The sequence below is a fragment of the Microcebus murinus genome, chromosome 4, assembly GCF_040939455.1.
Source record: "Microcebus murinus isolate Inina chromosome 4, M.murinus_Inina_mat1.0, whole genome shotgun sequence".
NCBI lineage: Eukaryota > Metazoa > Chordata > Mammalia > Primates > Cheirogaleidae > Microcebus > Microcebus murinus.
This window is the reverse complement of record NC_134107.1, coordinates 21,101,596-21,114,796: the sequence shown is the minus strand read 5'-3', so window position 1 is coordinate 21,114,796 and position 13,201 is coordinate 21,101,596. Positions and strand designations below refer to the sequence as shown.

General features: G+C 49.0%; 1 protein-coding gene across 5 annotated transcripts in view; it reads left to right on the top strand.

Annotated features, from left to right (window-relative positions):
- Positions 1-13,201, top strand: part of CSTPP1 (centriolar satellite-associated tubulin polyglutamylase complex regulator 1) — a 182,458-nt gene that overhangs the window by 168,657 nt on the left and 600 nt on the right. For 4 of the 5 annotated variants that reach the window (XM_076001958.1, XM_012789343.3, XM_012789364.3 and 1 more), the window contains 5 exons: positions 4,823-4,908; positions 6,626-6,818; positions 7,502-7,611; positions 11,134-11,197; positions 11,471-12,279. In XM_076001958.1, the coding sequence (XP_075858073.1) occupies positions 4,823-4,908; positions 6,626-6,818; positions 7,502-7,611; positions 11,134-11,197; positions 11,471-11,645 (628 nt within the window). In that variant the 3' untranslated portion in view covers positions 11,646-12,279. Of the gene's footprint in view, positions 1-4,822; positions 4,909-6,625; positions 6,819-7,501; positions 7,612-11,133; positions 11,198-11,470; positions 12,280-13,201 lie in introns of those variants that run through there. The other variant, XM_012789354.3, reaches the window with a different exon arrangement.

Genomic DNA, 13,201 nt, shown 5'->3' with positions numbered 1-13,201 from the left:
TTTGTTTGTTTGTTTGTTTCCCACCCGTTCCTCCAACATACGGTGTTTTAAAAACACTTTTATGTAAGTCTTTCAGGATCTTCTGCAGCCACAGTCCTCTGAACAGCAAACTTTTCTAGACCCAGCACTAACAGGAGAAGCTGTCAATTTTGTCCACCCTTGGGACGACAGTCTCTCAGAGCTGGAAGAAGCCTTTAGGAAATATCAGCATGCAAGCTTCTGTTTGAACATGTCCAGCAACAGGCAGCTCACTCCTTCACAAATCGGCCACTATCCCAGAGCTAGGCAGCTTGAAAAGGTCTTCTAGAGCAAAACTGTAGGTCCCTGTGACAACTTCCTCAGAGGCAGCCCTTCAAGAGTTGGACCTTGAGGTTAAAGTGAACTACGATGACACCACTGCACTCTACCCAGGTTGACAGAGTGAGACTCTGTCTCAAAACAAACAAACAAACAAACAAAGAGTTGGGTCTCAGCCCTCACTTCCTTCCTAATCTTTTCTTCCAAGCTAAAGGCTCTAAATGCAGTCATTTGTCCAATGTCATGGTTGTTAGACTCTCCACCACTCTGATCCTTTTCTCCACAGCTCTAGTTTATTCCTCTTAAATGGAATATACAGAGCTAAAAGTAATGTCGAGGTGTCACCAGGCCAGGAGAAAGAATTCCTTCATTCAACAGATACTTACTGAGTGCCTACTATGTGCCAGGCACAATGTTGGACCATGGAGTCAAGCAACAAGCAGGAAGACAGAGGTGTCATTTGGTGGATCTTATAGTCCTGAGGCAAGGACAGACATGAACAGTGTCAAGAGGTTGCAGAGACGTGTAGAAGTAGCAGGGAGGCTGCCCCTAGTCTGAGTTAGGGAGGTACTTTCCTCCTTCCTTCCCCAAGAGGCTGCAACCCAAAGAATACATAGGCATCAGGTGGGTAAGGAGAGGAACCTGAGGGGAAGGGTGCATTACTAGAGCAATGGGCTTGTCTGCAAGGCATGAGGAAGGACAGGAGGATCAGGTGGCTGGAATACAATGTGGGAGTCAAGGGAGGCAGGGGACAGATTATGTGGGCTCCTAAGCAGGATCCAAATGGAGGTCTCTGTTTTAAGGGCAGTGGGAAGCCCAAGACAGGTTCTAAACACAATGGTAAAACAGTCAAATTCACACTGACTATTCTAATTGAGTCCACAGTATATGGAGACTAAGTTAGAAGGAGGCAAGAATCCAGAAAATAGAGGTAGATGGTGGCTGTGGAAATGGAAAGAAGTAGATGGATTCAAGAGAAATGGCGGTGATGGTATCAGTAGGACTTAGTAACTAATTGATTTGGGGCGGTTGGCCAGGGAGAGAGTCCCAAGATGTCTAGGATGTCCCCCAGGTTTCTGGCTGAGCAGAGTAGTGGTGTCATCACTGAGATGCAGTTGGCTTTTTAACAGCCCATCTCACTGTTTGCAATTGAGAAAACTTCTCAATCCTTTTCACACCTGCTGGAATCCACCACATCTCTCAGAAAGAATGCCCCTGCCCCATTGCCCTCCCTTAACTTGCCCACTGCTGCCTCCTCACCAGTGCCTATGGCACTGTTAGTCCCACGAGCTACTGACTAGTGTGTTTAGGCCAACTGAGCAACAGGGGTGAGAGCAGAGCATGCCTGCCCTTCCACGCCATGCACTCCCTCTGCCGCAGCAGCCTGTCTTAAGAGGCTGCTAATGTTCAAGAACAGCCCTGCCAGAGAGCTGTGGGCCAGTTCTGAGGCTGGAAGGTGTGCCCTGTTGGCAGCTTCTAGTTGTATCTGTGGCTTAAAGAGGAAGATGCTCATGGCACTCTGCTTCAAAGCCGGTCTCAGGAGCATGCTGATTAGTGAGAATTACATATGGAGGTAACTTCTGGAATTAAATAGTGGTGATGACTGTACAACTTTGAATATTGTTTGAAAGAACACTGAATTGTGGCCGGGCGCGGTGGCTCATGCCTGTAATCCTAGCACTCTGGGAGGCCGAGGTGGGCAGATTGCTCAAGGTCAGGAGTTTGAAACCAACCTGAACAAGAGCAAGACCCCATCTCTACTATAAATAGAAAAAAATTAATTGGCCAACTAAAAATATATAGAAAAAATTAGCTGGGCATGATGGTGCATGTCTGTAGTCCCAGGTACTCAGGAGGCTGAGGCAGGAGGATCGCTTGAGCCCAGGAGTTTGAGGTTGCTGTGAGCTATGCTGATGCCACGGCACTCTACCCAGGGCAACAAAGTGAGACTCTGTCTCAAAAAAAAAAAAAAAAAAAAAAAAAAAGAACACTGAATTGTACACTCTTAAAGGTGAATTTTATGGTATTTTCATTGTATCACAATATAAATAAAGATAAAAACATAATAAATAGAAGTTACTGCTATAAACAGGAGCATTGGGTTCCAGACTGATGATAAACAAGAGAAGCCAATGTAACATCTTGAAAGGCTTTGGCTCCCCGCGGTGGTTTCCTGCTTGGGGATGTTTCTTAGTAATTAACTTTAGACCTGGGAGTAGGGTAGGAAGGAGAGGTCACTGGCTTCTCTTCTCCAGGGCCTTTCCTTCCCTGATGAGCCTAAGAAGGAAAATCTTTGAGGTGCTGGTGGGTCTTGCTCCCTGAGGGCTCCTGGGAGAGCTCTCTCTTCTTCTGTAGTTGCGGTGTCTTTGCTAACCCAGTCCTCTCTGTCTGCCCCCTCTCTGCCATCTCTCTGCTCCCTCTCCATCCAGATGTCAGAAACTGGGCTTTGTGCCCTCTCTTCCTTTTGCCTGCCTGGGTTCTCCTCAGGTTATGAGTGGGGGTAACCACTTGGCCTATGGCACTGTTAGTCCCACGAACTACTGATGGAGGGGCCAGGGCACCCTCCTGTGGCCTTTGGCAGCATTGCTTCTTCCCACCCTCTGGCCTTGAATTTTTTCCAGCTGGAATTTCAGTGTTGAACTCTGGTAGAGGAGGTAGCTTTCTTTCTCACCAAGAGACACATGAGAAACAATTAAGGCCCTAAGATATAGGTGACAAGAAAGAAGATAAATTAGCCACAGAAACTAAGAAATAAAACGTTAGTGTTTCTGTTCTATGTCTTTTATTTTAAAAGAGGCAGTATGGCTGGCACAGTGGCTCATGCCTATAATCCCAGCACTTTGAGAGGCCGAAGTGGAAGGATCAGTTGAGGCCAGGAGTACGAGACCAGCCTGGGCAACACAGCGAGATCCTGTTTCTACAAAAAATGTTTTTAAAAATTAGCGAGGCCTGGGTGGTGGTGTGTGCCTATGGTCCCAGATACCTGGGAGGCTGAAGCAGGAGGATTATTTAAACCAAGGAGTTTGAGACTGAAGTGAGCTATGATTATACCACTGCACTCCAGCCTGGGCAACAGAAGGAGACTGTGTCAATCAATCAATCAATACACAGTGTGACCTAATGGAAAAACACATGGCCTATAGAGTCAAGCAAACTCACCAGCTGTGTATGTGACTTGGGTAAACTCACTTCTCTGACACTTAAGACTCTCCACTTATAAAATGGAAATAATAACAAGACCTACCTCATAGGATTGTTGTGGGATAAAATTTAATTAATGTAGTTAAAATACCTTACACAGTACCTGCCACAAAGTACTCAGTAAATGGTACCTGTTTCTATAGTTGTCATTATTAGACTAAAGACTAGATCGGAACCACTTTCTCTCTTTGGGGAGATCTGAAACAGGCCAGGTGCCTTGCACAATTCCTGGGGTAGGGGCACCACTTACACTGAATTCTCTGTAAAGCCCCTTCCCCAGAGGTAAGCAGTGCTCACTCTCTCTGGGGCTGATCCAGCTGCTATTTGGGGACCCTCTGACTGGAAGGCAGTGGAGAGAGATTTAGAAAAATACATCAGAGAGCAAAATGAAACAATTTAAAAAACAATAGGAAACATAAAGCCAGAAGAGCCCAATCAGGAACAAATTGAGGGCCCAGCTCCACTCCACTAGATGAGTTTGGCACCCTGCCGGGCACATGGATGGAGCCCAGCAAGTGCTAATTTACTTCTCTTCCTGGACTCTCACAGATGAGGCCCTGAGCAGACTATGAACATGTCCTTGGGCTGATTCCTTTACTAGTCAGATGGTTTTCTTCCTGTGAGGTGGGTGCCTAGTGGGAGGAACAATAAAAACCAGGAGGTGGCCACCTTGTGAGAGTGGACACCAAGGATGAGCAGTGGCCGCCACAGCATCACAAGATGGAGTGTATTCTTTGACCCTGTCAAGTACAGCGTCCCCAGTAGCTCTTTGCCCTCTCCCCTTGTCTGCCATCTGTGTCCCAGGATGGAGGTGCCTGTAACTGTTCTAGCCTTTTGGTAACTTACTAAATCTCAGTACCATTTGCCAAGACCCCTTTAAAGCCCTTGGCTGTTCTTTTTGCCTTTTCTGATCAGCTGTATTTACTTGAACTAAATGGTCCTCGCTGCAGAATGAAAGGATTCACTGCCTAAGTGTATGAAAAGAAACCTTGGCTACATTACAATTGCGCCCTCTGCTTGCTGCCCCACCCCCATGCTTGGTCCACTAGCTGGTGCCACCAAGACTGAACTTAGAGCCTGCTCTTGGTACAGTGTGGTCAGTTCAGTTTGGTGGCAGGGTCCAATTAATGAAAAAGTGAGGTGACTGGGAGGAGTCTGCTTTTGGGAGCACACTCCTAAATGTCTTGCTGCCCCAGAGGAGCCTGGGGGCCCAGGAACAGCTCACTTGCTCACTGGTGCAAGTGCTGCCCCTCCCCCCACCCACACTCACATTCATTCTCATTCTCTCTCTCTCTCTCTCTCCCTCTCCCTCCCCTGACTTCAGGATTGTGCTCATGGACGATGCCATGGACTGCTTGATGTCTTTTTCAGATTTCCTTTTTGCCTTCCAGATCCAGTTTTACTACTCAGGTGAGAGTGTTCCAGGGCCATGCAATGGCTCCTGTCTAGGACCGTGTCTCTCCCTGTCCCACCCTGTTGCCCTTTCCATCTGTGTGCCTGGCACACATGCTTCTTTCCCCACTTCCTTTGGGAGTGTGCTTCACCACGGGTCAATAACAGGATGTCTAGTTCTTGATGGTGGCCACAAGATTCAGTCTGCAGAGCTGACTTCCTCAGCCTCCTTAAGACGTTGAAAACCACACTGCTTCCAGACAGCAACACAACAGATCAGTTTAAGTGGCAATGACAATAAGAACAACATCAATAGCATTCACTACTTACTGGAAACTTACTATATCCCAGGCATAGCACTAAGGACTGTAATCCTTACAACAACCTTAAGAGATAGGTCCTTTGAGACATAAGTAAGGTAAGTAGCCAAAGACACACAGCTAATAAGTGGTGGAGACCAGACTTGAAGAGAAGGCTGACTCCAAAGCCAGTGCTCTTGGCCTCTTTTCTGTATTACTACAAAGTTCTCTCCCTTGGTGCATGGTCATGTGTGTGGGCACACATTCTTCCCCACCCACAGCTTTAATAAGCACACACCAGTTCTAGCTCACACTCCCACCAGCTGTGCCCCTAAATCCCTTTGGAATCAGGTGGAATAAAAATAGACAAATAAATACAAACGCATACCCGCTCACACACAGCAGCAGCAAATGGAATGTTGAGTTTAGAAATTGCTGACTATGTCGATAAACAAACTTGTTTAATGCAGGCTCTTCCAGTAAATAGAAGGCTGTCCTTGGAGCCTGGAGATGGCCTTTCTGCCAACTGGTGGCCCCAGCCAGCCCTGGCTTCACTTAGGCACCACATTCTGTTTACTTGATAGCAGCCAAGAGCTGTTCAGGCAGGGCCTAGAGCATGGGGTCTCACCACCTGTTCCTTAGCAGAAGGTCTTAGGCCCTGGGCTGAGCAGCCATGTCTGGGAGAACATTTCCCCCCATTGCTTCCCCTGGCTCTCCTCTCACAGTGCTCCCAGCCAGCTGCACTGGGCCAAGAGCATCATTGCACTGCACCACAGTGTGTGTCAGCCAGAGATGGGATGGGCCATAAGTCATTGGTAACTAATGATGGCTCAACTATAAAAATTTGAATATAATTTCAAATGATTAATAAATTGGCAGCTTGCAGGCTTTCTCTGTTCCTCACTGGTATTCCAACATGCTTTCTTGAGTTACAGAGGCAGGTGGCCTCACAAGATGGGGCTTCCCAGTGGGAGCATGCACATGTTTACTCTTTGGGAAAATATTTATGGCATTTAATATGTGCCATGCACAGTGCTAGGTGTTGGGGCAGGAAAGGTCAAAAAGGCATGATCCCTGCCTTCATACAAGGATCTTATATTCCAGCAAGGAGACCAATTAAATAAATAATCACACAGAAAACATTGGCCAAGTGCTACACAAAAGTATAGGGTGTTATTAAAGCATGTAATGGGGACTCTCACCTAGTCTAGGAACAACTGTCTAAAGGATGAGACATTTGAGCTGAAACACATTAGTGTCCCCTCTTATGAATGTGGGGCTCAAAAAGAACTGAGGGCTTCTGCTCTCAGGACACCATGCCCTGAGCGCGGAGGCTGGTGTGCAGCTGAGCTGACAAGCAGAGAAGGGAGAACACAGTGAAGGGATGAAACACGTCCTCCCCACCTGAACTGTCCTCCCCCACCCTACGGTACCAGAGTTCCTGGACAGTGTGGCTGCCATCTATCAGGACCTACTGTCAGGCAAGAACCCCAATACAGTGATTGTGCCAACGTCATCCAGTGGGCAACACCGCCAGCGCCAAGTCCTGGGTGAGGCCAGCATGGAGGGAGTGGAGGCGTCGCTATTCTACCAGTGCCTGGAAAACTTGTGTGACCGGCACAAGTACAGGTGAGGAATGGGTGCACAGACCCCTCCTCAGCCCCAGGGATTGCAGACTGCTGGCTTTGGAACAGATCCCTAGCAGGATGTTCTGATTGGTCCAGGGCTTCTAGGACCCCTGATGGTCACAATATAATTAGAACAGTGCCATTTGCTCCCAAACCAGCTTGTTGATTGAAAGGCTTTCCAATTGGCTCATTTAGAAATGATTGGTTTCACTTTGGCAAGACCAACTGTAGGTGACCAGCTTACCAAGAGATAGATTGGCTTTGGGTTTTTAGAGAAAGAGCATTCACTGTACAAAACTTTCCTACACAAAAAGAGGGTTAAACTGTCCTGTGTGGCACAAAATACCCTTCGAGACAGAGCATTGTCTCCTCCAAGAAGCTGTCCCCTGTAGCCATTCTTCTTCCCTTCTCTCCTACTGCTCCCTACTGAAAACACTAGTGATGAACTCAGCACTAGTGATGAGCACTAGTGATGTTCACTAGTAATAAACACGCCAGCCCTTCCTGTTACAGTCAAGGCCCTACTCCTAGAGATCTGCCATGCTTTCCCAGGGCCTTAGGGCCCCCGAGGCAGGTCCCCTGGTCTTGCTCTGTGTATCGTCCTAAACCTGAAGGCATGTATGAAAAGATGGCCTTCAGGTTTGCTAGTGTCTTTGACTCTGGTACCTGTGTTCTCCCTTCTAGCTGCCCACCCCCAGCACTTGTTAAAGAAGTCCTCAGCAATGTTCAGAGACTGACCTTCTATGGATTCCTTGTGGCTCTCTCAAAGCATCATGGGATCAATCAAGCCCTAGGTAAGCATGAGCTAGCTGTGGCCACCCACACTGGCCCCAATACAGTAGTGGCTGGCCTCTGTTGGCAGACACAGCTCTGTGGGGGGAGGGGACATCGCCATCTCTGCCTCAGCTCCTCGTGGCAAAACTCTGAGTCCCATGTAGCTAGAATGTGCCTGACCCAAAACTGCCCTCTTACACATTCCCATGGTAAGGGACAGCCTCCCCACCCAAGGCCCTGCCCCAACATGAAGCAGCCTCTCCATGGCAGAGGCGTGCCCAGCCCCTCCCCACAGAATCCCCAGTTCTGCTTTGGGGAGTGGCCTACAGGTTGGGCAGACACAGGGCTATTTACTCAGTGACTCTAGAGATTATATATCAAAGAGACCTGAATCCCATTTACAAACAGGGCAAAGGTGTGTCTGAGGAGGCCTTTCTTCCATGCTAGAGGGAAAAAAAAATAATCTGATAATCTGAAAAGGTGAAAAAAAACTTGAGGGAAGCCTGCACTGGCCCAGTTTTTCCTGCCTGTCCTTTTATTCTCACTGAGGCTTCTCCACCCACCCTTCCCCCCTCCCACATCCACTGCTCTAGGGAAAGAGCCAGAAAGCCACCACCCTACTGGAGTTTAAGGAATTCTTACTTGTGTCTCTTCTTAAGAGACCCTCCTAGTGTACTTGGGATCCTAGGTGCCTGAGTTTCAAAGAAGAGACACAGCATTCCCCTTCCTTTGCCAGTTGAGGGCATGAGATCAAGGGAAGGAAAGTGAACATTCGTAAAATGCCAACCACGGCAGGCTAAGTACGGTGTTGGATGCTTTATATTTACTATCTCACATAACATACAGTCTGCCGGGGGATGCTCTCAAATACGCAGGAACACAAGTCCCTGGGGGCCCATGCGGGCATGCCACCCGTCTGGTCATTTTGAGCCTGTGCTTGGGACATGCATGGGGAGGGCCTCTCAACTGGGTGAGGTTGGTAGTCAAGGTCACTGGCTAGACTAGGAGTAGAAAGGAGGCAAAAGAGGAGTCAGAAATCAAAAGGGGGGCCAGGCGCAGTGGCTCACACCTGTAATCCTAGCACTCTGGGAGGCCGAGGCAGGCAGACTGCTTGAGGTCAGGAGTTCGAAACTAGCCTGAGCAAGAGCGAGACCCAGTCTCTACTATAAATAGAAAGAAATTAATTGGCCAACTAATATATATAGAAAAAATTAGCCAGGCATGGTGGTGCATGCCTGTAGTTCCAGCTACTCGGGAGGCTGAGGCAGGAGGATCGCTTGAGCCCAGGAGTTTGAGGTTGCTGTGAGCTAGGCTGACACCACGGCACTCACTCCAGCCTTGCCAACAAAGCGAGACTGTGTCTCAAAAAAAAAAAGGGGGGAGGGAAGGAGGGAGGGAAGGAGGGAGGGAAGGAGGGAGGGAGGGAGGGAGGGAGGGAGGGAGGAAGGAAGGAAGGAAGGAAGGAAGGAAGGGAGGGAGGAAGGGAGGGAGGGAGGGAGGGAGGGAGGGAGGGAGGGAGGGAGGGAAGGAAGGAAGGAAGGAAGGAAGGAAGGAAGGAAGGAAGGAAGGAAGGAAGGAAGGAATCAAAAGGGGGAGGTGGGGGAGAATTTGTTTAGGTGTTCTTTCACACTCCTAGGGAACTTCCTTTCCACCAATTACAGCTGCCAGGAAGGAAAAGGAAGCTAACTAGCAACTAGGGCACAGCCTGAACTAACTCACTTTTTCTAAGGGCCTTTAAAAAGGCCACTTACTGGCCGGGCGCGGTGGCTCACGCCTGTAATCCTAGCACTTTGGGAGGCCGAGGCGGGCGGATTGCTCAAGGTCAGGAGTTCGAAACCAGCCTGAGCGAGACCCCGTCTCTACCAAAAATAGAAATAAATTAATTGACCAACTAAAAAATATATATACAAAAAATTAGCCGGGCATGGTGGCGCATGCCTGTAGTCCCAGCTACTCGGGAGGCTGAGGCAGTAGGATCGCTGAGCCCCGGAGACTGAGGTTGCTGTGAGCCAGGCTGACGCCACGGCACTCACTCTAGCCTGGGCAACAAAGTGAGACTCTGTCTCAAAAAAAAAAAAAAAAAAAGGCCACTTACTCACTCAAGTCACTTTCACTGAGCACTGATGTTGAATGGAGTGGGAGACAGGAAGAAGCATGTGGTCTCAGCTCTCACCTGCATTGTCAGCATATGAAATAGAAATCTGGAGATACTTAGGTTGAGGTCAGTCATGGAGAGGGGTAGCACTGTTGCTTTAGTTCCAAGGTACTCCCCCAAAATGAGAGGGTTCTGTGGGACATAGTTTGAAAACCACTAACTACTTAAAGCAAAGGGGACTAGGAGACATCATCTGAAAATTTTGGAAAAGTCAGAAATTGAAGCAGACAAGGAGTTGGATGAGGTGTGCCAGATGGATAATTTTAAGGTTGAATCTTCCTAGAGACCAGCAGTGTTGACTCCCCAGTTTAGGTTCCAAACCACCAGTGAGCTCTTTTCCCTCAGTAATTTGCTAATGAGAATCTTCCTATCTGTAAACTTCAGCTTCACCTTCCCTCCCACACTGTAAGCTCCTGGAAGCTTCCAAGGCTCTCTTCTCTCACTTTTCCCCAAGATCAAAGAATTAACTTCTTGGCCAGACAGGGTGGCTCACCCTGCTGGCTCCCAGCATTTTGGGAGGCCAAGTCAGGACAATCACTTGTGGCCAGGAATTTGAAACCAGCCTGGGCAACATAGCAAGATCCCATCTCCACAAAAAAATAGAAAAATTATCCAGGCGTACTGGCACATGCCTATAGTCCCAGCAATTTGGGAGGCTGAGGCAAGAGGATCGCTTGAGCTCAGGAATTCAAGGCTGCAGTGAACTGTGATCATGCCACTGTACTCCAGCCTGAGTGACAGAGTGAGACCCTATCTCAAAGAAGAAAAAAAAATTAGCTTCTCTTAGTTTATAGCTAAAGAAACCAACCAACTCAAAGAGATTAGAGTTTGAGACCTCTGAGATGGGACAGCTCCCCTCCTGGCCATATAAAATAATTTCATCTGATCCTGACTCAGCCTTCTCTTCTCACCCCCTGGGGCCCCCTCCCTGGAGGAGCAGAAGCACCTTTTTTTTTTTTTTTTTTTTTTTTTGTAACACTGTGTTTCCAGTAATAGAAGCAGCATTTTTTTACCATCTTTCTCCAAAGTAGGACACTCTGACTTGGGGGCACAAAATTAGATAATTTCCAACCTTTAGGATTAGCCTAGGCCATATCCTTTTCAGTTCAGTACCTAGGGCCTCAAGGAAGAACTCGACCCCAGCACCAGGTCACACTCACCACCTAGTCTTGAAGGAGAATCGCCCCATTTGTTTGGGGATGTCTCCTTAGCTGTGGTCTCTGTTCCATGACTGTTTTTTTTTTCCCTATAGCAGTCTTCAGATCTTTCGGATCAGCCCTCCCATGGTCAGCAGAACAGGCATACATGAAGGTGAAGGGTGTAGAGGCATCTGCTACCTGGCTGAAAGACCCTCAGATTAAGTTTTGTGTCCCCATTTATCTCCTAGGAGCTTTGCCTGACAAAGGGGATCTGATGCATGACCCAGCCATGGATGAGGAACTGGAACGGCTGTAAGTGTCAAGTGGGACGATGCTGCCCCCTTGTGGGGCCCAAACCACAGTGGGACATGGCCGTGCCCCCTCATTGGTCCGCATTACTTGCCTGTAACACCCCAAATTGGTCAGGGAAGGGTATGGGGGCCAGCAGAGGCCTGAGGTGTCCTCTTTGAGTTCTTTGGGTCTATAGACCATGGGTTCACCCAAGTGCAAGAGTGAGCATGGAGGTCCTGGTCTCCGACCAGGAGGCACCTCACTGCCCTCTGGGCTTCTTCCTCCCTCCTTCAGGCTGGTCCAGGTCCCAGGCTTGATCAACTCGGTCACTGCCAGTCCAGAGGCCAGCTGCCTGCCTTCCCGGACCCCTCCCCGGGTTGGCTCCCCTTGGAGGCCCCTCCATCACTCCCGAAAAGTGGATGCAGAGAGCGATGGCTCCACTGAAGAGACAGACGAGTCTGAGACTTGAGGAGTCTGAAGGGTCCTGCCTACAGCGCCCTGTACCCTGCTCCCACGCCAGCCCTTGGTGCTCCCACCCAGCCTCCTCTCCAGCGCCCTGCCATGCTGCCCTCTGCTGGCGAAAAGGCTGAATAACAGCCCCAGGCCAAAGACCTGCCAGAGAGGTGCTAGATCAGCCAAGCCAAACAGTGACCCTAGAAAGTTAACAGCCTGCTCTCCCTGGCCCTGTCAGCCTCTGGGTGCTAGTCAGGCCCCAGGCTGACAGACTGTGCTGAGGCCATTTCATCACTAGGAAGAGGACTTGGCCTTAGTCTTTTGTTAACAGTCCTAACCTCTTGAGGAAGAGCAGTATCTTCTCAGCCAACCTCTGCTAGTCCCCTGATAAGGTTCATTTCACAGCAACTCCATTAAGGGGGAGAACATGAATAGCCATGCAGGGCCTTGCATGGTCAAGGGTGACACCTGAGATGCAAGTACTGGGAGGACATAACCACTGTGGCCTTCTGCTGGAGGACAGCCACTAGCCATGATAGGACGGAGAAGGGTGGGTAAGAAGACACTTTCACTTTCAAAACCTGCTTCAAGTTTCCTCTGTGTCTAAGAGTTAAATATGTGAAATGAATAAAGTCCCTTGTGTCTGGTAAGTGGTGAGTCTAAAGCCACTAGGCTGAGGGGATGGAGGGAAAGGGGTGTGTTTGGGGTTTGGGTGCCTATCTGGCAGGATCAGGATGTGGGGGCCAATGGCCCACTCAAGCCTGGAGACCTACCTCACATGATGAGAATGGCTTAGCTCCTGCACCCAAGATCAGACTTTCAGGGTGCTCACAGCTGGAACAGGCCTTCAGGAAACAAGCTCAGAGGGTTCAAGGCCAGGTTCCCATAACTTTAAAGACCCTGGCCACAAGGGTTAGCACAGCCTTCTAAAGCCAGGGTTTCCTTAAACACTTGCCAAGCACCTGCATGGGGTTAGGGCAGTGGGGATGCAGCTGTGAACAAGGCACAGGCCTGAGGTGTACAAGCTTCCAGCCACAACCAGAGGAAGGTTAGGCCAAGTGGTCTTCAACTTTCTTGAACTGGGGTGGGGTGGGGGAAACCTCCACAAAGTAAATCCCACTCAGTGGGCCCAAGCAGAACAAGATGCCTCCTGTAAAGCTGGGTGTCACCACAACTGGGCACATACATTTTCCTGGACTCATCCCCACCCAGACCAGCCCCACTGGATAATTACAGGAACTGGCTCCCAAAGCCTTGCAGAGCCTAGACCAGGACTGGGCATTCCAGTCCTAAAGCAGCTCCAGGTCCACAATCTCTCCAGCCTCCAGCCGATGAGAACAGTTCTCAAATGCACCAGAATCATAGGGAAGCTTGTTTGACAATGCAAATTACCAAGCTCCAGAGTCTAATTCTACCAGTTTAGAATGGAGTCCAGAAATCTGTATTTTTAATGAACACTCCAGATGATTCCAAAGCTGAAGTCCCAGACCTACACCTTGGAAATCACTGGCTTAGAGCCCATGGCTCCTTCTATCCATCCTTCCTAATCATCCACTTCCCAGAACAGTGACT